At 37.3% G+C, this 25,463-nt stretch overlaps 5 protein-coding genes and 1 long non-coding RNA gene across 14 annotated transcripts; 3 read left to right on the top strand and 3 right to left on the bottom strand.

Moving 5' to 3' along the window:
- Positions 1-18: 18 nt before the first annotated feature.
- On the bottom strand, positions 19-2,075 carry mRpL22 (mitochondrial ribosomal protein L22). Of its 4 annotated transcripts, none has more exons than XM_069137421.1 (4): positions 1,942-2,075; positions 783-1,015; positions 467-680; positions 19-321 (listed from the first exon to the last, which is right to left on the bottom strand). In XM_069137421.1, exons 2-4 carry the CDS (start codon positions 1,005-1,007, stop codon positions 101-103), a joined length of 660 nt encoding a protein of 219 aa, XP_068993522.1. In that variant the 5' UTR covers positions 1,008-1,015; positions 1,942-2,075; the 3' UTR covers positions 19-100. The 4 variants fall into 4 exon arrangements, with proteins under 4 accessions (XP_068993522.1, XP_068993519.1, XP_046489682.1 ...); XM_069137418.1 differs by lacking the exon at positions 1,942-2,075 and adding an exon at positions 1,271-1,366; XM_046633726.2 differs by lacking the exon at positions 1,942-2,075 and adding an exon at positions 1,099-1,355 and having other exon boundaries at positions 783-1,001.
- On the bottom strand, positions 1,892-3,948 carry LOC124222568 (WD repeat domain phosphoinositide-interacting protein 4). The gene is made up of 7 exons (XM_046633724.2): positions 3,716-3,948; positions 3,366-3,633; positions 3,042-3,282; positions 2,669-2,817; positions 2,466-2,567; positions 2,147-2,265; positions 1,892-2,075 (listed from the first exon to the last, which is right to left on the bottom strand). The coding sequence occupies exons 1-7, from the start codon at positions 3,762-3,764 to the stop codon at positions 1,969-1,971; spliced, it is 1,035 nt and encodes a 344-aa protein (XP_046489680.1). The 5' UTR covers positions 3,765-3,948; the 3' UTR covers positions 1,892-1,968.
- A 50-nt stretch (positions 3,949-3,998) lies between these two features.
- On the top strand, positions 3,999-9,297 carry LOC124222566 (Mediator complex subunit 25). 6 transcript variants are annotated; one of them, XM_069137417.1, is made up of 15 exons: positions 4,002-4,390; positions 4,487-4,690; positions 4,841-4,886; positions 5,132-5,256; positions 5,362-5,581; positions 5,737-6,343; positions 6,466-6,806; positions 7,225-7,406; positions 7,525-7,687; positions 7,765-7,956; positions 8,045-8,224; positions 8,385-8,573; positions 8,638-8,697; positions 8,836-8,958; positions 9,043-9,297. In XM_069137417.1, exons 2-15 carry the CDS (start codon positions 4,569-4,571, stop codon positions 9,181-9,183), a joined length of 2,691 nt encoding a protein of 896 aa, XP_068993518.1. In that variant the 5' UTR covers positions 4,002-4,390; positions 4,487-4,568; the 3' UTR covers positions 9,184-9,297. The 6 variants fall into 6 exon arrangements, with proteins under 6 accessions (XP_046489676.1, XP_068993518.1, XP_046489673.1 ...); XM_046633717.2 differs by having other exon boundaries at positions 4,003-4,363; positions 6,466-6,920; XM_046633719.2 differs by having other exon boundaries at positions 4,003-4,390; positions 5,890-6,343; positions 6,466-6,920.
- A 1,152-nt stretch (positions 9,298-10,449) lies between these two features.
- Positions 10,450-16,569, top strand: Pfas (phosphoribosylformylglycinamidine synthase). The gene is made up of 19 exons (XM_046633715.1): positions 10,450-10,819; positions 10,908-11,049; positions 11,126-11,276; positions 11,370-11,760; positions 11,820-11,932; positions 12,031-12,291; positions 12,393-12,466; positions 12,571-12,727; positions 12,803-13,149; positions 13,273-13,509; positions 13,680-13,805; positions 13,893-14,120; positions 14,230-14,428; positions 14,551-14,816; positions 14,901-15,117; positions 15,189-15,368; positions 15,448-15,612; positions 15,700-15,978; positions 16,075-16,569. The coding sequence occupies exons 1-19, from the start codon at positions 10,554-10,556 to the stop codon at positions 16,245-16,247; spliced, it is 3,972 nt and encodes a 1,323-aa protein (XP_046489671.1). The 5' UTR covers positions 10,450-10,553; the 3' UTR covers positions 16,248-16,569.
- On the bottom strand, positions 16,224-18,808 carry LOC124222567 (uncharacterized). Its single transcript, XM_046633722.2, has 8 exons — positions 18,464-18,808; positions 18,051-18,303; positions 17,791-17,919; positions 17,606-17,711; positions 17,396-17,525; positions 17,122-17,266; positions 16,893-17,021; positions 16,224-16,807 (listed from the first exon to the last, which is right to left on the bottom strand). The coding sequence occupies exons 1-8, from the start codon at positions 18,575-18,577 to the stop codon at positions 16,611-16,613; spliced, it is 1,203 nt and encodes a 400-aa protein (XP_046489678.1). The 5' UTR covers positions 18,578-18,808; the 3' UTR covers positions 16,224-16,610.
- Positions 18,809-22,112: 3,304 nt separating this feature from the next.
- LOC124221963 (uncharacterized) lies at positions 22,113-22,762 on the top strand. Its single transcript, XR_006883898.2, has 3 exons — positions 22,113-22,181; positions 22,429-22,510; positions 22,691-22,762. It is a non-coding gene; the product is annotated as an uncharacterized lncRNA (long non-coding RNA).
- Positions 22,763-25,463: the final 2,701 nt, after the last annotated feature.

Here is a 25,463-nt window from a genome sequence, read left to right as displayed (position 1 = left end):
AAAAACATTACAAAGCTGTTGTATCAGTGTAAAGAAATTTTCTTTATTATTACGAATTACATAGGTTCTATACTGATTGATGATAAATTTGCGTTTGAATTCATAGAGACGACGTGATCTTGCGCTGTCTCATTTGTGTTAGCCAGTCATCGAGCATTTCTTGCTTGCTTTTGGGTGCCGGAAGATAATAATTTTCAGGTGGTTTTCCCTCTTCCAATCTAACGTAATAATGACAATACCTGTAGTGTACCATACCTGGACGCCCTTTGGCATGTCTTCGAAGACCCTTGTACACCATACCTTTGCCAACAAAGGATTCAGCTGAAAAAAATTTATAGTATATAATTAGAAATTTCTATACACGTAACTTCATTGAAAATGAAGTGAACTAGTAACCTTACTTTTCAAAGGTTTTGTCAATCACTACCTTCTAGTGCAGTATTAAGCATGTTCCATAAATACTCACCAACCCACAGATTACTTTTGAATTCAACATTGTGTTGTTCCACAGCCATCTGCTGTGCTTCAAGAATAGTTTCCTTTGCAGCTGCAGCTCCTTTTTTCAAAACGAAACTCAATTGCTTTACAGCCTCATCAACTGTCATCCCCCTAACAAGTACAGCTACGTACCACATTTTTTTAGGAGGGTACTTGATGTTTGACTTCATGTGGCAAACAAACTAGATTGGAAACAAAAATAATACAAAGAAAATAGAAGAGCGTAAATTATTGAAAGCTGGTACTACAAGCTAGTTTTTGATTGATTATTCATTTGTACTCACTGCTTTTCTCGGTTCTTCGTCGAGAGCTTGAGGGGGGTAGATCTTTTTGTTATACTGTAGCCAGTGCGGAATTTTGAATGAATCATCAGCCTTTGCTGCAGTTGTATGAAAATCATTGGGAAATGATGCGCCAGTTATTCTACTAACATCAAGTAGAATGATTTGTTTATTGATTGATCGTGTGGCTGCACCAAGCCACCGAGTGCACATCCTGAGCCCCTGCATTATGCAAGCTACGGATTTTGAGAAATTTGAGTGACAAGAAATTAGTTGGTATCGAATGAAATATCTTTCAGGGATAGAACTGGTAATTTACTACGTAGAAAGAGTCTGAGGATACTAGCATCACAGACATAACCTATAAATTAAAACCGAAACCATCGAATCCTGATTTTCGTCTCTGAATTACGTCGTAATATTTTGACCTCGGCGCTAATGCTCAATATTTTTATCCTGGATTTTTAAATAATAGAATTCTACCGTCTTACAGCGATTAAATACAACTTTGAGCAGACGACAGCCCAAGACGAAACAGCTCCTATTTTGTTCGCCGTCCACTGCCTAAAGTATAAGTATATATATATATACTTATATGTGCATACATATATATATATACACAGACACACACACACTGACTTCATAGTTCTTAATTTGGCCTCAGTGAGGCGTTGATAATTTCAAAGTATCATCGCGAAGTATGCTACATTCGAGCAACATAACCTAAAAGATTCTCTAGCATTAGTATCAATGTTAAATTTGTGTCAGACAAAATGGTTAAACTGACAGGCAAGTCGTACGTTGTTTTTATAACCGGATTTGTAGGATTGCTAGCTATGGCTGTTTATCCTGCATTGATATCTCCAATGATTAATCCAGAACCGTATAGTGAGTTTACATCTCTATGGAGTAACGATGTGTTAAAATATACATTCAACAATTTTTTTATTACCTTTTCAGAGAAAAATCGAGAAGCGATACTTCCTCAACTGAAAACGAAATAACCATAGAACCATCTGATATACCATGGAATGTAAAAAGAGACGAAAAAGTGTGCCTTGTCTACACATGAATTCCACCAGTTTACGAATGTTTTGAATGATGTGCGCATATTAGAGCGTGAAAATAATTCTTATATTTATAGTAGTTAATATGTATGTACATGTTATGTAAGTAGGTGAGTTGATAATTAAAAATCGTCATCACAGACATCCAGAAAAACATCAAACGCTTCTCGATTGCAGTTACCATCGGATGTGAAAACGTACTTGTGAAAGGTACCATCCAAGCACACAGCTGTAACCAGTAAAAGTGATTAGGTTTATTTAAACATTTGACAAATAGATTCTACTTTATAAAATAATTACCAATTACGGAACTTCGAGAGCCAAATGCGCAGACACAAGCACACTCAGGTGGGACTGTAAACGTAGCTAGTGCCCATTGACTTTCTACATAATTGCCTAAGAAACCGATGCTCGAGAAGCTAAAAAAAAAGTTTTCAATAATCAACAGCGCTGACAAGATATTGAAACTTACAAGTAAAGTATTAAAAGGAGTATCACCTTACAAAGCATTCGATGCGGGAAATAATTTTTCAAGGGAAATTTTAGATTTTAGATCATAGTTCAAGTGATCAAAATTTTATGACTGGCCTACTATTATAGCAAATAGATAACTACATACGTTGATCTGCGGTTCAGGTGCGTGTCCTTCAATGCAAATATATGCACAGTCCCCTTGTCGCTTGATACGCACAAGAATTCAGAATCCCTGCTGAAGTTTATACTGAAAAAATGGCAATTTTGCTGTTATTAAGATTTATTCTTCTGAATGGAATATTCTTTAGTGTAAATATGTATGACTAAAATACTCTTTTAATGCTTTACCAATACAGAGTAGCAGGATCCGCACCTCTCCTCAATGCGACCAAGAGATGTCTGCGAACACTGTCCCAAACTCTGACGAGGGTACCTTGCTCCGAAGCTGTTGCTATCATTGTACCACTAGCATTTACTGCCAAGCAGGCAAGGGCACCCTATTGTCATTTTCAATTATTATTCATTTAAAGATACTACGATAAGTGCAAGTAAAATTATGATTTCAAGAATTGTTTGAAAGATTTAGAAGCTACTTGCTGTCAATCCTATGACCAATACCAGCGAATACAGGTTGTAAACATATCAAGTTTGCTTTACTGTTACGAGGCATAACTATGCCTTAAGATAAATATGTTAATTCTAATTACTTGGTGATTTTTACCTGGTGAGCAACGAGAGTTGCCGGTGTGCTAGAACTTCCTGCGTCAGTAGCAGCTAAATCGACTAGATGAACGCTGCCCAACTTGTGCCCAGGGAAAACAAGCAGTTGTTTTTGAGCTGTGGCAAGCGTTGCAACCTCAACCAAACCCTTGGGATTTTCCCTAGTTTCTAAAGTCAGCAGCCTTCTGGTTGGTGCAGGGAATGAGAATACATGAATTTCCCGTTGCAGTGCAACAATCAGTCTGTGAAGATAAAACTGAGTAAACAACTGCAAAACCTAAAATGAATTAGTTCAGGGACAGATTGAAGACGGAATTTTGTTTACTTGTCCCTCCTTAATCTGACTGCTTTAACTGTACTGGTGAAAGTTATCTCAAGGACAAATTTTTTGGCCAAATCATCATAGATGAGAACTGTATTGTCTGCAAATTTGGGCCTGGTTCCACCACCGACAACTGCTACAATATTTGTTCTCCATAGCATTTCACCCATTCCAATACTTCCCATCAGCTCGTTGTCAAAATGAGCTTTTTCCACAAGTGGTTCTACATTATAGACCCTCATCCCGGTCTCCATGCAGCAGGTAAAACATCCTGAAGATTTTTGCAGATGAAGAACGGGGATGCAAAGTAAAAACTCTTTGTTATTCTCGCGATAAACAATGGCAATACGCACCTTGGTCTTGATTAAATCTTAGGCTAATTACTCCTCGATTTGTCGCCATGTTATTCTGCTGTGATACTGCTCAACACGGCCAGTGACAGCAGTGATTTTTTAATTCCCTGACGATGTTTCAAGCCCTCTTGCTCCATACGACTTCCTCATGTCAGAGGGTCATTTCCTTTTAAAACGCAAAACAAACGCCATCAGATCAGCTGTTGTACCGTAGACAAAGCAAGAGCAGACAAAAATCAAGCTGTCCAACGTGACGGCACTCAAAAATCTAAAGTCTATTTATGCTGATCGTAAAACACGACACATCAGCCAATCATCAACGTTTGATAATTTCTGCATTTGTAGCTACTGGTAAACACAGAGTAAACACCAGTTAAATAAACGATACTCAAGCCGTCAAAAGATCCATAACCCTATCTCTTGATATTTTATATCCCGCAAGATAATTTTCTGCATGTAATTCATAGAATTGGCACATCCCTGAAAGGATATAGCCATACGGTAGAACAAATTTTATCGAAAGCATATTTCAGTGCTATACATTGGCAATATCTGTCTTTTTTCATCTCAAATTTTCCAAGATTCCAGATTAGTAGCTCTGACACGACCGTTTTAGTGTTTTTTGTTGGATACGTTGACAGTTTACAGGCAGGTTACTTGTTTTTTGAAAAGAAGGTAATTTATTTGTCAACTTGTCATATTTTTCTTACTCTAATTTTGACTGATAGCAACTTATCGATTGACGTACTAACTTTTTTCAATTCATTATAGGAGGAATATTTTGAAGAATTTGTATTGAGTATCGTGTTTCCGCTCCCAATTAGTTTAAGTACAATACATGGAGTAATTTATCATGGTGGCTGGTCCTTCTGAGCATGGGATGCAAGCTGATGTGATATTCGTCATCGAGGGTACAGCTGTCAATGGAGCTTACCTTCATGATATCAAGACCAATTATCTTATGCCAACATTGGAGTAAGTTTATGTATTTAAATTTCTATGAGATAATTTAATTAAATAAAATATCTACGAATAGTGAGCAAATGGAAGAATATGTAAAATATATAAAAATAGCAAAGTTAGTGCTGAATTTATTATTCAAATTATAAAATAATTTTTTTTCAGATATTTCAATCAAGGAAGTATAGAGGATCGAGAATATGTCTCTGAGGTGAGAATACCACTATTTTTGTACTGCAGTGGTCTCAACAATTCTATAGCAATAATTATATAATTTGCAAACTATAGAAAGTGATGCTTTTTTGTTAGAGTAGGAACTATAACAACAATATATTTCTTCCAAGATATTTCTCATAGTCTAAATTACAAAATATTTTGAACGCAAGTATCGTACTGGATTTATAAATCTAATTTTCTTGACGTGCACTAACTTACAACGATATCTTCTTGTCACAGAATAGTACAACACTTTATGGAGTGGTGGTTTACCATGCAGCCGACTGTTTGCCTGCACCCTGCACTGGAACATTTGGGCCATATTCAAACCCTCACAAGCTTTCACTTATGTTGGACAAACTTGAGTAAGTCCATATTGCAATAGTATGTCATATCATAAAAAACCACTACAAAAATAAAAATTTGGAATTTTTTATGTAATTACTACATTGTGTTTTGCTTTGTAATAGAATGGTAGGTGGGAAAGGTGAATCTCACGCGAATATTGGTGAAGGATTGGCAACTGCGTTACAATGTTTCGAAGACTTGCAACTGCGTAGAGAACCTAATACTGCTTCTCAAAAACATTGTATTTTAGTTTGTAATTCGCCTCCGTATCAAACAGTTGTCCAGGAATCGTACAAATTCTCTGGACACACCGTGGAACAGTTGGCAGCAATTTTTCAAGAGGTAAGAGATTTCGATTTATAGCTGATGAAATGGTTAGCAATTTGAACGATTATTCACACCTTTGTAGACGTGAATTATGTAATTGAATTCCAATCATTTTTCTAATTGAATTGTGACATGGTGAAATTCTCGTAAATTTTGTATTTTACTTGCAGAGGAACATCAACCTCTCAATAATATCTCCAAGAAAAATACCAACGCTATTTAAACTATTTGAAAAAGCTGGTGGTGATTTGCAGTCATCACAGACAAAAAACTATGCTAAGGATCTAAGGCACGTTGTTCTCTTAAGAAATTATAATCTCAAGGAACGACCTGTCAGTCCAATGGGAGCAACTGGTCATCTCGCACCTGGTAATCCGGTGCAAATACCTCCGAGTCCCTTACAGAGTAATGACAGTCCAAATCCGAATCAGCCACAACAGAATCTTCCCCAACCGACTCAGCAACAAACTGGTGCATTCAGAAACCAAGCGCCTCAAAATATTACCTCAGTTAATCAGCAAACTGCTCCTCCAATGTCTGCTCCTCTCATGGCCGGCCGTGGAAACTTCAATCCACAAATTACAGCTCCACCTAACTATCATCCCAACTTAATGGGTCCTAGACGTTGGATTATGCCTTCACAACAACGACCTCCGTTTATTGCATCTGGAGCCACAGCTCAATCAAATTCTCAAGGAAGTGCACTTATTGCCCAGCTAACACAACCACCTTCTGTCTTGGGACCAGGTGTCAATCAATTTGGACAGCGTATGGACGGTAAGATTGAATTTTATAATAAATTTTTCTCATCAAGAAAGTCAATGTTCATCAATCATCTAGCTTGCCTGTATCTAGGATTCTACCCAGACGATGGAATTTACTGTTTTTCAATGTTGTAGGAAACACAAATGTCATGACAAATGCTTCTCAGCAACAGCAACAACAACAGCAGCAACAGCAACAACAACAGCAGCAGCAGCAGCAGCAACAGCAGCAGCAGCAGCAGCAGCAGCAGCAGCAGCAGCAGCAGCAACAACAACAACAACAACAACAACAACAACAACAACAACAGCAGCAGCAACAGCAGCAGCAGCAGCAACAGCAACACCAACAGCAGCAACAACAATTACGTTTTACTTTGATGCAGCACCAACAAAATCAGCAACAAAGTCCCCAGCAAACAACAGCAATGAGTATGCAAGGACAAGCGGTGCAAGGTCAAGCTGGACAACAATTAATGGTATCTGGTGTGAGCCAGTCTCTTCCTGCACAAGCGCAGCAGACTACTCCAGCTTCTCAAGCTTCTGCTTCGGTGTCCTCTGTACCTTCGCAAGTGTCGCATAGCCAACCACAAGTCAGTTTATCCAGAAAACTTTATGGATGTAGCAAATCATTATTTCACTACATATTTATCATAATATCACTCAAATGGCCTCACTTCAGACTCAATCCTTGTAGTTATGCAGTCCGGGTTATTTGTGGATTAATGAGAAAATCTAAGTAACCCACAAATTTTCATGAAGAAAATATATCTATTATTTACATTTACTGACATTTTCAGTTTGAGTTAAAACTATATTATTCGTACAATATCATGAATAATGAGTGCATCAATGTTTGAATAATGTAAAATAATTATTTTTGTTCATCGTCTCAAGGGAAACGTTGCTGGAGGACCTGTGGCTGGTCAACAAATGGCACCTAGCAGAGAGCGTCATACGATCTGGCAGGGTGTTCTGGAATGGCTTGAAAAAGCTAAAAATCCCACAGATACGCAGAAACTCACTAGACACGTTCCATGTCAAGTATCAGCCAACTCTAAAGACGGTGAACCAGAATTGTAAGTTTCGATTGATTTAAAATTTTAATTCTGGTTCTAATTCAGAAGATACAATAATGCATTAAAGAAAAGTTATCTTGAAATCGTAAAAATTTGAACTTTCTATCTGTGCTCGCAGAAAGGCAGATTCTTGGCCACAAAAGCTGATCATGCAGTTGATGCCTAAACAGCTGATTGGTAATATTGGAGGAGCTTATTTGAAAAATTCCAAATCTGTTCTCTTTCACCCAACACCTTGCGAGGCTCTCGAGGGCTTAACGAAAGTTATGAGCACTGGTTTTGTACGTATAATCCAAAAATGTTTTTTGAATCCATATCTTGCAAAAGTTACTTTTTGTAATTATAAAAAATCTTGTAGGCCGGCTGTGTGCATTTCACGTCCGTACCATCTCCGGCAGCTTGTGATATAAAAGTGCTTATTCTTTTATATACTGCTGAGAAAAGAGCATACCTTGGATTTATTCCTAATGATCAAGCTGCGTTTGTAGATCGTCTACGTAAAGTAATACAACATCAGAAAACTACCCAAGCATTAATGAGACAAGGGCAGGTAAGTTGACGGTGCATATAATTGGTGAGGTAGATAGTAAATAAACATCAAACTAAAGAGATTTTATTAAAAAAAAAAATGACTGCAGGGAGGAAATGTATCTGGCAACAATTTGCCAGCAATTACTGCGGGTATATCACCAGGTGGGATTCTTACAAACGCTATGGCTATGGGGGGAGGTCAAATAACACAAAATGTTGTTCCCAGTACCGGACCACAACAAACGTTAGGCAATTCGAGTGGGCCACAGGGGCAAATAAATATGCCGGTAAATGTAGTGCCAGTAACCAAAATACTGTATTATTTTGTTTTTTTTTTTAATAAAATGCCAACTTAATGACAACTTTTTCCACTTATTGTATGCGAATGGTGATTGTCAGTGCTCAATCAAATTGGAAACGTGATTTTTGACATTGCTTTACTCGTAGGGCGGTGGATTATCTGGACCTCAACCAGTAGGCCAAGGACCTGGTGGTATGATGGGACAACAAAGACCGCAGTACGATACCTTAGAACTGGCTAGGCAACAGAACCTTATGAAAATAAAACAGTTGCAGCAAACTTTGGAGGCCGCACAGCAACAAGAAGCCCAATATCAATCCCAGCTAGAAGTCAATGTACATATCTGTAACGTAATTTGCACAAGACAAATTGACTTATGTATAACTTTTGTTGAAACAGATTCAAAGGAACTTAGAAGTGGCACAACAACAAGAAATGCAGTTCAAGCAGCAACTTGAGGTAAAAGAGTGGGAATTACTTCTGTCATACAGATTATTCTTTTCCTACAATCATTGTACTAAAAATTAATAATCCACTACATGCACTACATCAACCTATAATAACATTTGAAATTGATCATGTTGTGCATATATTTAGGCACAACAAGCCCAAAGAACTCTTAATTCTACTGGCGGAATGGCCGGTCAACAACCTAATGCACAGAGGATGATGCGCCCTGTAATGGCAAACAGTCCTGGTCTGCGAAATTTGCTCCAGCAGGTGAAAATTTCGGACTATTTTTCGACAGATAAATTAGTTCATGAACTGAGAGAGGGTGGTGAATACATCTTCCTTATGTTTCAGCAGCAGCCGCAATACAGACAAGTACCTGGAATGCAACAGCAAATGGTTGGTCCAAGAGGTATGCCAACAAGGCCTATGGCACCAGGGAATCCGCAAACTCAACAATTTGATGAAATCTCTAATTACGATTTTATTGGCTAATTATCTTGATACGGCGTCATATTCCTAATTTCATACGCTATACCTAAGTCGTAAATAAATCATTGATGACATTCTACTGTACAATAAAAAAGAGAAACATGGATAGAAATTCAACATGACAACAATATTTTTAATATACGTATACAATTGTTACTTTATTCATTGATAATCATTTCTTATTTTAAATACTGTCTATTCCTAAACAATGCTTCATAGAATTATAGTAATTAATGATGATAGTCTAGGACTAGGACTCCGTCACTAATCCCATGCACTTCCTGTCCAGTGTACAGGAATGAAAAATTTTAGGTTATATCGTTGATCTCGTCTTTGCCCGCATATCGCCCTACGTCAATCTGAATTTGACGAGCTGAGTAATTGCAGTAAGTTCAATAGTGTTCATACATTATACAGAGTATCGCAAAGTACGAAGATATGTAATAAGAACGATAGCGTTAAGCGTTTGAAACAGCATTTAGTTTCAATGCATATGCATGTATATGTATATATACATGCATACATACGTACGGTTTGTACTGTGACGCTGCTTCATTTGTAAATCGATGGTATGATAACAAATTCGCGAGTATATTTATCACCGTATTTCAGCACAAACAGTTTCGTACCAGCAATTCAAATAATTGTTAACAGACACCGATTTTAATGCATAATTGGCAATGATGACCACGTGGCGGCCATGTGCGTTGACAAACACCTGTTCATGTCACCTGTTGCGCCGCCCGTTGATCTATCAAATTCTAAATTAATATTTGGCACATCTAATAGGTGGCTTCTTAATTTCTAAATACTCTGAAAATTAATGATGTTATTCAAATCGAATGCTGGTATATTCAAAAAAATTATAATATTTGCCGAGTTTTAATTACTAGTGCAATTTTCTTTCTTATTCAGGCAAGTGTAAACACCTCTCGGCTTTGCGATGAAACTATTTTCAACCTGATCTGTGCTCATATACGAAAAAAACATTCATCCAGACAGATTCAATATTGGATAGTAACACCCAGGAGTAAAAGTATTATGCCTATCTTCGTTGTATCTTTTTTTCGATTATGTCACTTTAAAAGAGCACAAAAAAGAATTCATAACTCTTCTACTCTGACATCAATACTGCGTCATATCTGTTATTTGTTGTACTTCATGAGTTTTAATAGATAACGATTACCACGATGACATGCGATGACCCCCGTGCTATTGCACAGTTCATCCCAGGGGGTCTTAAATTATTCAAGTTTAACGTCAGTAAAGATTGAGCTGTGTCTAAGTGCTACAGATCATTGTTTAAACTTACGTACTGAGCTTTTGATCATATTTCTTTTTCACATCTACTTTTACAGTCGTAAGTGAAAGACATGGCGATACTCAGATTCTACAAAATTCCCGGCCTTCAGTCAGGGCAACGAAACAACAAACTGAACATCCTGAAAGAAATCTCAAGTTCGGTTCATGACTTGGAAACTGAAACTTGCTACAACATTGAACTTACACAGGAGCTTAGTCAGGATGAGATTTCCAGACTAAAATGGATTTTGGGCTCTCCTTTTTGGCCAGATAACCTATGGAGTACCTCTACCTTGATCCAGGATCCTCAGACTCTACTTATAGAAATTGGCCCTAGGTTTGTACAATTTATGGTTTCCAACATGAATTCTCAGTAAAATGTGCATGAAATGATGGTGATTTGAATGTGTTTTTTAAAACTTTAGGCTGAATTTCTCCACTGCGTTTTCGAGCAATGCTGTATCGATATGCAAATCAGTTCAGCTGAGCAAAGTGAGAAGATTAGAAGTTTCGACGAGATATCTTGTTAAGCTTACATCAATGCTAAATGAAGAAACAGTGTCTGCAGTACGTATATAAAATGAATTGTCCTTTAATATTGTTGTTCCATATGGACTTCTTAATTATTGTTTCTTCTAATCAGATAGTTGATGCGATGCACGATAAAATGACTGAGTGCAGGTACCTGAAACCAATAGAAACATTTGATCACGGTATCAAGCCAAAAGACTGGTATGAGGTTGATATTCTCAAGTTTGGGAGAAAAGCCTTAGAGGACGTGAACTCAGAGCTGGGTAAGACAGACAGGCCAATTCTGAAGAGGCCAACTAGAAAATCGTACTTAAAATTTTGCTGCCTATATTTTACATTTGTTTTTTAATCATCAGGTTTGGCTTTTGACGACTGGGATTTGGACTTCTATGCAGATCTGTTTGGTTCTAAGTTGAAACGTAATCCAACAAGCGTAGAGTGCTTCGACCTTGCACAATCTAACAGTGAGCACAGTCGCCATTGGTTTTTCAAAGGCGAGATGGTGGTGGATGGTGAAATGCAGAAAGAGTCTCTGATCGACATGATTATCGACACGCAGAATTACTCAAACTCAAATAACGTCATCAAATTCAGTGATAATAGTAGCGCAATCAAGGGTTTCAACTTACGTACCCTTCGCCCAGATAAAACCCATGAGGCTAGCCCTTTCCGTGTTGACGACGTTAACCAGCACATAATATTCACTGCCGAAACACATAATTTTCCAACTGGCGTTGCTCCGTTTAGGTAAAGACTTTTTTTCATACATAAATAAAAAAGCAAGCTTATCTATGCGCAAATTACAGCGGGGCCACAACTGGTACTGGAGGACGATTGCGAGATATTCAAGGTGTTGGGAGAGGCGGGTATTATATTGCGGGTACCGCAGGATATTGTGTTGGAAATCTTCACATTCCAGGTAAAATTTTGGACATTATTTCAATTGAATTGATCTAACTTAATATTGTTTTGAGGGAGTTGATTTTAACCAGCTAAGAAATTTGTGTATTTTCATAGGCTATGATTTGCCTTGGGAAGAAAAGGATGTCTTGTATCCTGGGAATTTTGCTCGCCCATTGGAAATTATAATAGAAGCTAGTAACGGCGCTTCTGATTATGGTAATAAATTTGGAGAACCAGTAATATCTGGGTTTGCCCGTTCATTTGGGCTAGTTGAGGCTGAGGGTGGTCGTCGAGAATGGATTAAGCCTATCATGTTTAGCGGTGGGTTGGGTTCTATGGAAGCTAACATGACGAAGAAATTGCCACCTGCAAAAGGTAAAATCACTGAAACACCTAATTTATTCTCAGACAAGTTTGTGTCAAAAATTTAGTATTTCTAGTGAATTACTTTTTTCAATTAATAAACTTTTTTCCAGGGATGCAAGTTATTAAAATTGGAGGCCCTGTATACAGAATTGGTGTTGGAGGTGGATCCGCAAGCTCCGTTGAGGTATATTATGACTAGTGTTTATAATTTTGCAAAGAAATCGGTTTAGTGTTACAATTCTCATGAGATATATGTATTCGCTGATATTGAAAATATTTTTTAAACAGGTCCAGGGTGACAACAAGTCAGAATTGGACTTTGGTGCAGTACAACGAGGAGATGCAGAGATGGAGCAAAAGCTGAATCGCCTTGTACGGGCCTGTATGGAAATGGGAAACAATAATCCAATATTGAGCATACACGATCAAGGAGCTGGAGGAAACGGTTTGTGAAAATTTCACTGAATGAATTTAGTGATCACATTGCAGCAAAATTTTGATATAAGCTACCGATTTGCAGGAAATGTATTAAAGGAATTGGTAGAACCAGCAGGCGCTGTAATATTTTCTAAGAAATTTGATCTAGGAGATCCAAGCATAAGTACTCTTGAATTGTGGGGCGCAGAGTATCAGGAAAATGATGCTATATTATGCAAACCAGAAGACGTTAGTTTGTTGAAAAAAATTGCGACACGTGAACGGTGTCCTATTAATTTTGTTGGTACAGTTACTGGAACTGGTAAAATAGTACTATCAGAGGAAGACAACTGCGACGCATCAAAATATCTCAACGGGGAGGTAAATGAAAATGTTAGGCATCCTGTGGATCTGGAACTCGAGCTTGTATTGGGCAAAATGCCGAAGAAGGTATATATGTGAAATGAATACTTGTTCTCCAATGAGAATATTGTTCATTTTCCCTGGTTGACTTGTTAATTACAAATAACATGAAACGATATTCATTTGTTACAAATATTTGTATATCTACAGATGTTCAATCTTAACAAACACCAAGTAACTTCTATGCCAATCACTTTACCTGTTGGCTTGAGTATCGAAGCTGCATTGGATCGAGTCTTAAGATTACCCTCCGTTGCAAGTAAACGGTATTTGACCAATAAAGTTGATCGTTGCGTAACTGGTTTGATTGTGCAACAGCAGTGCGTAGGTCCACTTCACACCCCTCTAGCTGATGTGGCTGTTACAGCACTTTCACATTTCTCCACAGTAAGTATAGAAAGCGATTCAATTGATATAAATAATGGATATAATACATATATGAAACGTGTTATTGCTGAAATTAAATATATCTATATATATATATATATATATATGACTTGACTTATTAAATATATATATTTAATTTTAGCAATAACACGTTTTCCTACTCATTTCAGGTTGGCTCTGCAACAGCCATAGGAGAACAGCCAATAAAAGGCCTCGTTGATGCAGCTGCTGGTGCAAGAATGACAGTTGCGGAATCTCTGACTAATCTTGTATTTGCTCGCATATCAGAACTCGCAGTAAGTTTCTGACTAGAGGTTTATGATCATGAGTCATAAAAATTTAAATACCAAACAATGGGTTTTGAATTGTCATTTCTTTCACAGGATGTTAAATGCAGTGGTAATTGGATGTGGGCTGCCAAGTTGCCTGGCGAAGGTGCAGCGCTATATGAAGCCTGTGTTGCTATGTGCTCTATAATGAAGGAATTGGGGATAGCTGTTGATGGGGGTAAAGATTCTCTGAGCATGGCTGCGCGAATCGGAAAAGACGTAGTCAAGGCACCAGGAACACTGGTTGTTTCATCCTACGCACCATGTCCTGACATAAGACAGGTCAGACAAGTTTTAAACATAATATTTAGGTAGTTTCATTGTTTTTCCTGAAGCTCATTGATTTACTTATTGCGTTTATTGTTGTACAAGACTTGCTTTTCGTTCACAGGTTATTACTCCTGACTTAAAGGGTCCATCTATTAAAATAAACGGAGCCCTAGTTTTTGTAGATTTATCTGCTGGAAAGAGTCGTATAGGCGGCACAGCTTTAGCTCAAGTTTATAAACAAATTGGTAACAGCTGCCCAGATTTCGAAGATGCGGTAACTTTCAAGAATGCATTTAATGCCATACAGAATTTAATAAAAGGTAAGAAGAGGTTATATGTGAATTTTCAAATATCCAAGTGTTTCTCATTTGGTGATAGCAGGATGCTAACACATTTTAATTAGTGAATTGGTTATCCTAAATTTAATTCAAATTCTTTTCAGATCGCAAGCTCATGTCAGGTCACGATGTAAGTGATGGTGGTTTAATTACTTGTTTATTGGAGATGAGTTTCGCTGGAATATCTGGTATAGACGTAAATATCAATCACAAATCAGGCTCCCCGATTGATGTTCTATTTTCTGAGGAGCTGGGCTGGATTCTGGAAGTTGATCCCATAAATGTTGATCATGTTATGAAAGTTTTCAAACGCGATAATGTTCCAGCTTATATTATCGGAAACTCAAAGGATTTCGGCCTACAATCGAAAGTAAGTATATAACACAAACAAGTCTCCCAAGATTATTTTATCGCATAATTAGTGTTGCAAACTCTCTGTTGAAACATTTTCCAGGTATCTGTATCAGTCAACGATAATATTGTACTCAGTTCATCGGTATTTCCTCTTATGGAAATTTGGGAGGAAACAAGTTATAGATTGGAACTACGACAAACTAACATAACTTGTGCTGAAGAAGAATTTCTCAGGCTTTCGATGAGGAGTTCACCGGCTTACAAACTCACATTCGACCCTGCAGTTAGTCCAATTATTACTCAAAAGCATATGGCATGTAAGTACGTGGCTTACCAATAAAACTCTGTATCCTTAAATCAATCTCACAAATAATTTTGAATTTTACAGCTCCGTTTAAAGTTGCTGTGATACGCGAAGAAGGCTCAAACGGGGACCGAGAAATGTCCGCGTCTCTGATACAAGCTGGTTTCGAAGTTTGGGATGTGGTCATGCAAGATCTTTTGAATAATCAGCTAACACTGGACACATTCAGAGGTGTCATATTCCCGGGTGGTTTCAGTTATGCTGGTGAGTTTTAAGAACAGAATAAAAAACGTAACTGTTTTCCTAATCAGGATATTTCATAATTTCATTGTATACGTTGCAGACGTGCTCGGGTCGGCTAAAGGCTGGGCAGCAAGCCTTTTGTTCCATCCTACTCTAAAGACACAACTACAAAAATTTGTTGAGCGCAAAAATACTTTCAGTTTAGGTGTATGCAATGGATGTCAACTAATGAGCTTGCTAGGATGGATAGGCTGTCTAGAAAATGGTAGGTGTGGTATAAATATGAGTAATACAACTTTACGAATACGGTGTGAATGTTTCATCAATGATTACAATTGAAACCTGATTATAGATGATGGAATCCCAGACGTTGTATTGGATCACAATAACTCTGAAAGGTTTGAGTGCCGATGGAGTACAGTAAAAATTGAAAATTCTCCATCCATCATGTTGCAAGGAATGGAAGGCAGTGTGTTTGGAGTTTGGGTAGCTCACGGCGAGGGAAGGTTCACATTCCGAAATCAACAAATTTTCAGAACATTAAAGGAACATAAATGTGTAGCTATCAGGTACACGGATGATCAAGGTATCGCAACTGAACAATATCCACAAAATCCGAATGGCAGTATTGGTAAGATTTAAAGACTGAATAACAACTTATACTTTCATTGATTGAAACATCCAGTCTTCTCTCAATGGTATAAATTTAATTTGACTAATTTCGCAGAGGGAATAGCTGGAGTTTGTTCGCTCAATGGAAGGCATTTAGCTATGATGCCTCATCCAGAGAGGTGCACTCAAATGTGGCAATGGCCATGGGCTCCAGTCTCCTGGATGCAGAAGCAATCACCGTGGAAACGTATTTTTCAAAATGCCTATGCTTGGTGTCAGTCGGTCTAAATTGATACTAGGTATGTTATCTTGCAATTAGAGGAGTAAGATCTGTGTATATTATTGATAGGGCTGTTTGTAGACCAAATTTTCGTTATCAAGACTCGAATACATTATTTCTTTTTCGTGCAACTTAATAAGTAGCAATGAAACAGTTAATAAATGCTGGCAGTTCTATTAAAATATGTATTATCTCCACTTTAAAAACCTGCTGATAAATGAGGTAAGAATATATGGTATACTGAGTATAAAATAGATTAAATCTATTGACCAACTTAGAGTGAATAATAAGTGTGCGAATTTCATAAATATATAATTTCGTTTGATTCAATGGTGAAGTTTAATCACATTTCCGGTGAATATCACAGATAATCAGCTCGGATCGTATAATTGTACTATGTTTATTTTCTCAGTGGTGGCGGCGATTAAATATTGCTTGTTGAGCCGATCCATTATATCTAACGCAATTATAGCTTGATTAGCGACTACAATTGATTTGGAGTTCTTAGGACAAAAGTCCCAAGTAGTTAGTAACTCAGCATTATTGACGTAGTACATGTGAACAGAACCTGCAAGATTAAATTTACATTCTGTAAAACTGTCAAATTCTCTAGCAAAACTTTATTACTTTTTTTGTTTTAATTATGCACATACCAGAGTCTAATCCTAGAACCAGTACATCGGCATAGAAAAGTAATGCAGTTGGTGTTCCATGAAGTTTTGATAGAATTTCGTACATTACCCAGGGTTGACTGTTTACAGAGATCCCCAAAAAACCGTTCACTAAAAGTAGAAGGGGACAATGTAGGATTGAAACATGAATTTCATGCAAAGCGAAATAAACGGTACAGACATGAACTTTTCTAGAGCAGTAATTAGTTACTTGTAATGCACATGGCAGTCCAAGGCCTGAACACGTAGTATTTTAATACTTTATCTGCAGGAGGTTCGACGTATTCTTCCTCCATGTATGGAGTTTCATTCAGGCTTACTTTATAGTTGTAACCCAAATCTGTCCAAAGAAAAGCCTGACACAAAAAGGAAAAGCTACATTCAATTTTTTGGTCCACATTAAATAAGTCGGTTCAGCCATACATTTTTCAGCTGACCATTGAGTTTGTTTTTAATTTCTATTAAGAATTGAGCAAGTGCTGCACCTCTTCACCGTCAGCTACTAAAGCAACAATAGTGCCATAGAGTTCTAGGAAATCGTAAGATCTTTCAGTACACTTGTTACGGATGATTAGCTTGTTTTTCATTGTGATCAAAACACATCCATGGGTAGTACTGAAAAATCAAGAGTAACATAATAATAGAGATTGTTTTAATGAGATGTTTTTCATCTGTTTACTTTTCACATACTTTACCTTATTAATCTTCCATATCGAGGAGTTGAAATTACTTTTTTTAATAGAATATCCCATAACATCACTCTATACATATTTGAAGCAGAGATAGCAGCTATCCGTTTGTCTGTAAGCATACAAAACAGAAAACAAAGATCAAAAACTACAAAAAAAAATCGATAGCGTATATGAATGTGATTCTCTACCATCCCGTAAAAATTGTACATTGGATACATGTTCCATTTGGTCAGCAATAAAAATTGGCTCAACTATGGATCTCTCAATGTCATAGAAAGCAATGAATCCTTCCGAGCTACCGACGGCTAGCAGACTTTCTATACAGAAAAATAGTTGATTAACAAATGGGGTGTAAGATTTTTGATGTGAGGCTTGATCAATTGCTATCGAGAAAAATACAGAAGGCCAAACAAAATTTTTAGTTGAGTATTTGTTATTGTAGTCATACCTGACACAGCAAGACAAGTAATTTGTACCAATGGTAGACGGATAAAAAATGGTTCGAATTGTGCAGTGGAAACATTGAATTCGTTTATTTTATGCCATTTCATCCATGTCCTGTACATCGATAGCCACTTTAAATTATCTTTTGACTCGTGAAAATCAGTCCAGCTAATGTTTGGATAAAGTTTTTGTGCGATAGATCTACGGAGGTGGATGGATATTTCATTTTGGCATTTATTTTGCCACATGTTTGTATCCTGAAACATGAATGAAATACCGGCCAAGCAACTGTTGATCAAGTGATGAGACTAATGCTTAAGTATATACATTTTCTTTGTTTGTCAATAATTAGTATAGTCATAGATTAATAACAATAACTGGATGCGGGTGCATGCTAATTGCGTAAATAGAACCTACCCTTGAAAGTCGAGTGATAACGTTATTCCATGTTTTGCATACGTAGCGAAAATTAATGATGTCAGTACCGTGTGAATATTTGAAGAAAATCTCCAATATTTCAATGGGAAACATGGCATTCAAGTTTTTGGTCAACAATGCACTTGCTCCAATGAAACTCCACTCGCTGCTTGTTTCCCTCGATTTTAAATCCCAATTTCAAATTACTCATACATACGCAGGTATACGTGCGTAGCTTAACGCAGTGTAAACACTGATCATAGAGATCAGTGAGTGTAAACAATATTAACTACATCCGTTCGAGCGGTTCAATCGTGCGACGACAACCATGAGCTATACAGTTCTATAAGTGACGAGTGTGTACTTGTACAGACAATATAAGTGTCCTTGAGTCCGGAAAACGAGAGTTGCAGGCGGTTTTGAAGCAGGATTATTAATGAGAGATTTGACCGCAAGGCGTACCTTTAACGGTAGTCGAACGGGTTGTGATCCGCTTGTACGACTGTGCGCTCATTTGGTTTCTTAATACGTACAGGTATATATATTTCTAATAATCCAATTATTGGATTCATATAATTATTACTCAATCATTTCTCGTAATAATATTAAATCAGTTGTGCAGCGTTGGATGCACGGAAAGATAATAATACTTATTGTTAGTCTTACTATTATGGTAAGTAAATACTCAGTGTAAGGTTAGATGAATATGCAGAATCGTGAAACAATTTCGTCGGGCATGTTGTGACCTTTTTGTCCTGATGTTCGTTTGTTTTCCTCGCATTTGAAAAGAACTAACTGTAACGATCATCAGATGTTCTCGCACAATACCATTACTTTTTACGAATGGTTAATACTTCGAATATTATTGCAGAATCACTGATAACAAGTGTTCAGTAAATCAGTGAAAATAATCATTCAATTCGTGAAGTTTTATTTTCGTGATGTGCATTTACATGGTGAAAAGATATCATATCTTCAGTCAATGCCATGTGTAATATAAGCTCTACGATGTGTACCATGACGACGTAGTTATTTTTCGGTCGAGTTACTAAACATCCCCCCTGAGTAAAAATGTAAATAAATTAAAAGAAACGGGTCAATACCTTATAAAGCGTGTGCCAAACTAATCACGGTTTTTGCCCCTAATCAAAATCGGTATTATGCGTCGTATTTCAATGAGAAAATCTATCTTAAAAGGTTTGTAAAAATGACTTCAAGACAGCATGAATTTGATATCGAATGTTTAATATAACCAGAAAAATGAGCTTTTTGCAACGGGATTCTACAATAATGATTCATGCCCTTGATAATGTTAGGCAGTTCCTACATAATTTTTTTCTGAAAACCAAGCAGGAAAGTGACTAAAAATTCTGCAAAAATCACAAACCGTTATTATGAAATCTACATATCCAAATATCAGGTTCTGTAAATTTATATACATTAACATAGTAGTGTACAGACACGTTGCCGATAGCTTCATCTTTCTAAGTTACAATCCTGTATTGTTACATTGAAAAAACACAATGTTTGCAATTTTTTTTCTCTCATTTTGCCTTCATTTTTACGCAAATTCTATTAAGCCAAAATTCGTTAGAAAGGTGAAATTCACGCCTGACGCCGCGTGCTACGGAAACTCTCTAAACACGTGAACGAATCGTGCGCAGCTTCGCGTGTATAAAAAACGTGACGGAGGAGTAAGAGAGAGAAAGAGAGAGGTATGTGTGTTCCAAGCGGTACCGAGATATTCCATCTCTCTCGCTCTACACCTGATTGGTGATACGTTTCCGCTCAGCCAATCAAATACAGAGTAAAAGAAACCGAGTAAGAGATTTACTTTCGAGCGATACGCGACGTTACTGCGTCAGTCGCTTCGGAGCCGTCGAGGCGCGAGCACGTCCGTAGTCGGTTCAGAATTCAAATCGCGTTGTTCAGGCTGTGTCTGTACGTTATTCGATAAATGTATTTTCATCGTACGCATCTGTGAATAATACACGAAGTGCAGCGTGTGGCTGATAGAAAATGAGTTAGTGAAATGAAAAAATCCTGCGAACATCGAAGGTGAGTTTCGTGTCTCGAGTTTTCATTGTTTTGTGTAACTTTATCATTTACCGATGTCGGGTTTTGTCTCTCTGTGGCGGGAGTCGGTTTTTTATCAATTGTTTGGCTGATTTTTGCTAAATGCGTATTTGAGTTGTTGGCAAGTTTGTTCAATCGGTCCAGGACAGCTAGTTGCTTCACAGAAAGTGAGTGAGCGTGGAATCGAGTATTATTACGATGCAGATTCTTGGATTATAGCTTTATAGTTTTCTAGATAGGTTATTGATAGATTACTATTATTTTCGGGCAGACATTAAATACTCGAGCGCTTTGTGGCAAGGATATGTCCCGATAATCATCTGTTGCGTTTTTATTTCTTATGTTCTGATAAAACTGACCTTGCAAAACGTGACATTCGTTTGAGTCTGTATCTCGGATCTTGGTTCACGCGGATTGCGTCTTTAACTTGGACACGTTTGTAAAATGTTATTATTACGCATTTGTTATTGCGTGATTCGTTTTGTCGTCGTTCCTAATAGGTGAAAAAAAAAAAAAATGATCGAAACGTTACTTGAAAGTGAAAGCCTTATTATTTACGTGTAGCTCTGCTAGCGAAACAATTGAATAACAATCCTCGGTGCGTGTTCATCACCGCAAGTATTTCTGTGGATTAAAAATGAGCGATTTCATCCGTTTCCAAATTTCTTCCTGAGGATCGATATTGCGATCCTTTATTCCGTAATTACGATATTTAATACCATGTAACAAAAGTTGATGCATTAATCGGCGTTGATAATTGTTTCGAAATTTCGGGTAAAGGTAAATCGTTGATGGTTGGTTATTCCTCATACGTATTATGATTTTGAATAACTATGCTGTATTTTAAATGCTATTTAAATCGATTTTGAAGTTACATTTTACTAACAAAATATTGTGTTATCATATCTGATTACAGAAACGAATTGCACCAAGGTTGATCGGCGTTAGTGATTATATGGATTCCAAGACTCTGTCAACGAAACTTGGAAGACATCATTTGGTAGTTAAATTCATGAGTTTATTGCAGAAAAGCAACAGGTATAAAACCATCCAAGTCATTGTTTACTTGATTATGCAATCGATAACATTTTCCAAGGCTTGGCATAATACATAGCACACTGACATTGAATGTATTTAGACCCACAGTATATAGATGTTGAACGTGGAGTATTAACAAAATTTTTCCGTCTTTTATCTCATTACAGTTAAACTGCACCAAGATTAATCCAGGTTAGTGAGCATCTGAATTGTGACTGTAGCGATGAGTTGGAAAACAAAATGCAGAAGGTCACAACATTGTGGAAAAATGAAAAACAGGTATATGTACATTCTAAATCATTCTTGATTATACTTTTGAGCTACTTTTACTGTTTTGTGAAATTTATATTTTGGATCAAATTTATTGCTATTCAGTTTTTGATCATGTCTTATAAGATAGGTTTTAAATTTTTAGTAGTGCGTGTATTGATTTGGAAAATAAAACACTAGTGAAATGTCATTTCTTATCTGATTACAGGGACAGACTACAGTGCAGCATGCTTGACCACATTTAGCACTGATCTGAAATGGAGTAACCCGATCAACCGATTTCTGAGAACGCAGCGAAAACTAGAATAACCCCTACAGTGAATTAAACTTGAAGGTATGTAATGGATATGATTTTTAATCTCAGTGTTGCTTTTGATCGTAAATGATTTTCTGAATTGATCCGACACTTGCGCTTATTGTATATGCATTATATTATTAATTTCTCCAATTCATTTAAATTTATCAGAAATTACTGAAATATTATGGAATGAAAAATTGTTTTGACACAGACGGACTGTAGTGACATGAAATCTGATCCAAGTATATTGTGTGAGTAATGTGCTTTTATATTTCTATTGCAGTGTAAACAGTGCGTCGCTTCACCATGCAACCTTGGACACTACGAGAACTACTACATGTAAAGTGTGGAGCAGCCCGGAGGAGGTAAGAATATTTATTTTGACAATTGTTTGATAATTCCAGATGGTACATTTTAAAGCCAATTTTTTTTTTTGCGCAACATGTGGTGAAAAAATATGGACGTGAACGACATTAATAATTAATTTGAGAACTGAAGATCCAATTTGTTAAATTAATACGAGTTTTCGTTTTTGTTTTTTCCAGAGATGAGCAGAGACATCCGAGTAACTTCTCCACTACTCGGCAACGTTGGTGAGTTTGCATGTGTTTAGGTTACGGGTATTACCTTGGGTCTCCTTCGTCACGTGGCGTGGCGGTAACAATTGTTCACAAATCTTCGATTTCTTAGCTCCATGGGTAGGCTCATTCGCGGTCGCAACGGTGCTTGGCTTTCAATCTCGTTATTTTTTATTTTCAATCTTCTTTACCACAGCTGAGTTAAAGTTAGAAATTATGCACGCTGCCAAACGCGGAATGAGCATCGCGACAGGTAACCATCGCTTACTCGACATTCGCGAGCCGAATTTTGTTCAGCTACTGATAGAATAATCGATGTTTGAATTTACCTGTGATGTCGTTTAAGTGGTGGATTCACCTGAGGTTTCAACATATTCCAACGATTGTTTAATCATATTCACATGATTGTTTGATTTCAAAGTCTGGCATAACATAACGTAGTAAAATTGCATGTTATATCTCGAATCATTTTCAACTGCTCAACAGCCAGCAAGTATCGATCAACTGTAGGTTTAGCTCGCCTAGAAAAATGCTGATTAGCATACAGGATGTTCCTAATCTACTTTATAAAATGTTGGTGTACCGATATTCCGCCAGCAATCGTTGAAATAACACATACAACAATATCACGACATTGCAGCTGGCGGACTGAGGTACAAAAACATTTTCCTCCCTACAGGTAATCAACGAAAAAGTAAGTCACAGTGACCACGGCGCGAATGAGAAGGGATGATGTGTGTTGGAAAGAATGGAAAATCGTATAGATCGAATATAGGTAAGCGGGTAGGTAGGTGGACGTTTTGGGATCCGTCGCGGGGCTTATGCATGTGTGTGTGAGTCTTTCGTTTCAACATTTACGTTGGGTGGTTCCGTTGGGGATCAGGCGAGGGTAGGAAGGTCGCGTCCTGCCGCGATGTTATTTACTTTTGTAATCCACAGCGTCAAACGATCACAGTGATTCTTCTCTAGGAACACATAAAAATAACTCGGCTTAAGAGTCTCCGGACCATTTGTAAGCTTTTAATTTTAACGAGGTTCAATTTCTCAAATTTTGTCACTGGGCATATTTTTCGATTGTTATTCAATTGAATTATCAAGTCATTATCAGTCATTATTTCATTCAATTGACCACTGTGATCGTCTGAATGGGCAAAATGTATCTCTGGATCATCTATCGCGTTCCGTGGTACGCTAGATGGGGAGAGATACTGAGCTCGAAGACGTCGCGTCGAAGAGGACCGCCGACCGTCACGCCACACCCTAATGCATGAGCTTTTTCACCCCAACCTCCCTCCCGCATTTGATTCGCATCTGAGAACAACAATCCGCATCGCAATGTGTCGGATTCAAAAAGACGCAGATGCGGATTGTGTTTCTACAGAATTTACCGCATTTCCTAGATGTTTAAGATTTTTTAATCAGTCGCGCCTTTTTGCGCGTAGATTAATCACGGGAGTCGGACGCGCCTTTTGCGCGACGATTGATCATGCGAATCGAACGATCTCGCCCGTTGCGCGTCGATTTTGCAAACGGTATATAAAAAAGTAAAACACTCTTGCTGTACTGAGCTTTCAGTTTTTCGGTCAATTTTGTAACGAACAATTAAGTTTATAAGTTTAGCCGTGCCTTTTGTGCGTCGATTTGAAACTTTTCGGTTCTGACAGAAAGCGCGGCTTTTGCAAGCCAGCGCTCCACGCGCGGGAATAAAAATTTTGTGGTATTTAGTGATAATGAAGATTCTTGGCTAAAATATTCATAAAATAAATATAAGACGTACAGAAGTATTTATTTTACGGATCTTATGATTCTCTGTTTTTGGTAACGAAATCAAATTTTTTTTACAAGTACACTGAGAAATACCGCGAGCCCAGTAAAATAAAATATTGTTATCAATAATCCTTGATCCAAAACTGTTATTGATTCTGTAAAAATACATTTTGGTTTCATCAATAGAAATATTCGTGTTAATGACTGTTGCTGCGAATATGTTAAGTTGGGCTCGACATAGTGTTTGTCGGTGTACGCACTTCTGTGACTGTGCTAATTGTAACTTTGTCTGTTTCAGCTCATCACCCCTTTTGTGTGTTTCAGTTAATCAATGATTTTGTCTGTTTCAGCTAATCGAACTTTTTTTCTTTTTCAGCTAATCAAGCTTTTTGTCTGTTTCAGTTAATCAAACCTTACGTGTGTTTCAGCTAATCAAATCTTGTATTTTGAAATTTTTCTCTTGTTTCACTAATTATAGTTTTTTTCATATGCAAACTATTATCTTTTTTGTCTGTTTCAACATGTTTCTAATTATATTCTCATCTGTTCCAGGTTACTGAGTTTCGTTGACTTCACTAAAAATCAACATTCTATTACTTAGGTTTTTGTCTGGTTTAGGTCAATTTTTTGTTTCCTTCGTTATACATAAATTTAGCGAGGGAGTTCACAATCATCGTGATTAAGAAGTGTGGTCAAATTTATTCAGCTGCAGTTTTTTCTGGTTTCGCTGTCTTGTTCGATCTTTTTGATGCTGGAGTTTCTTCTCGAGTTGATGATGGTCTGTTGGGTAAATACCCTTTCATAGGTCGCGTTCGCTTTGTATTTCACTACAGTATCATGCAGCTCTGTGGTATTTTGGTGGTTGTGGTAATCTTCTTCGGCTTTTCTCCGTCCAATTGAAGATTTCTGCATAATCTTCCAATAGATGTATGCCAATGTCTTATAGGTATTCGTGTTTTCACTCTCAGTTTCG

Source organism: Neodiprion pinetum, chromosome 6 (genome assembly GCF_021155775.2).
Source record: "Neodiprion pinetum isolate iyNeoPine1 chromosome 6, iyNeoPine1.2, whole genome shotgun sequence".
Taxonomy (NCBI): Eukaryota; Metazoa; Arthropoda; class Insecta; order Hymenoptera; family Diprionidae; genus Neodiprion; species Neodiprion pinetum.
Note: the sequence above shows the minus strand (reverse complement) of the source record. Positions and strands in the feature narration are given on the sequence as shown.

What these genes read in the sequence shown, in the direction of transcription:
- mRpL22 (XM_046633726.2), bottom strand. Translation starts at nt 1,137, where the DNA reads ATGTCTGTGATGCTAGTATCCTCAGACTCTTTCTACGTA. An exon ending in CCTCAGACTCTTTCTACGTA is followed by an intron (nt 1,002 to 1,098) that starts GTAAATTACCAG and finishes TGCATAATGCAG; the next exon opens with GGGCTCAGGATGTGCACTCG. An exon ending in ACGAAGAACCGAGAAAAGCA is followed by an intron (nt 681 to 782) that starts GTGAGTACAAAT and finishes TTTCCAATCTAG; the next exon opens with TTTGTTTGCCACATGAAGTC.
- LOC124222568 (XM_046633724.2), bottom strand. Translation starts at nt 3,764, where the DNA reads ATGGCGACAAATCGAGGAGTAATTAGCCTAAGATTTAATCAAGACCAA. An exon ending in AAGATTTAATCAAGACCAAG is followed by an intron (nt 3,634 to 3,715) that starts GTGCGTATTGCC and finishes AAAAATCTTCAG; the next exon opens with GATGTTTTACCTGCTGCATG. An exon ending in CAACTCTCGTTGCTCACCAG is followed by an intron (nt 2,818 to 3,041) that starts GTAAAAATCACC and finishes AAATGACAATAG; the next exon opens with GGTGCCCTTGCCTGCTTGGC.
- LOC124222566 (XM_046633717.2), top strand. Translation starts at nt 4,569, where the DNA reads ATGGTGGCTGGTCCTTCTGAGCATGGGATGCAAGCTGATGTGATATTC. An exon ending in AAAGACGGTGAACCAGAATT is followed by an intron (nt 7,407 to 7,524) that starts GTAAGTTTCGAT and finishes CTGTGCTCGCAG; the next exon opens with AAAGGCAGATTCTTGGCCAC. An exon ending in CATTAATGAGACAAGGGCAG is followed by an intron (nt 7,957 to 8,044) that starts GTAAGTTGACGG and finishes AAATGACTGCAG; the next exon opens with GGAGGAAATGTATCTGGCAA.
- Pfas (XM_046633715.1), top strand. Translation starts at nt 10,554, where the DNA reads ATGGCGATACTCAGATTCTACAAAATTCCCGGCCTTCAGTCAGGGCAA. An exon ending in ACTGGCGTTGCTCCGTTTAG is followed by an intron (nt 11,761 to 11,819) that starts GTAAAGACTTTT and finishes CGCAAATTACAG; the next exon opens with CGGGGCCACAACTGGTACTG. An exon ending in GATAGGCTGTCTAGAAAATG is followed by an intron (nt 15,613 to 15,699) that starts GTAGGTGTGGTA and finishes ACCTGATTATAG; the next exon opens with ATGATGGAATCCCAGACGTT.
- LOC124222567 (XM_046633722.2), bottom strand. Translation starts at nt 18,577, where the DNA reads ATGTTTCCCATTGAAATATTGGAGATTTTCTTCAAATATTCACACGGT. An exon ending in CGATATGGAAGATTAATAAG is followed by an intron (nt 17,526 to 17,605) that starts GTAAAGTATGTG and finishes TTGATTTTTCAG; the next exon opens with TACTACCCATGGATGTGTTT. An exon ending in TAGTAGCTGACGGTGAAGAG is followed by an intron (nt 17,267 to 17,395) that starts GTGCAGCACTTG and finishes TTTTTGTGTCAG; the next exon opens with GCTTTTCTTTGGACAGATTT.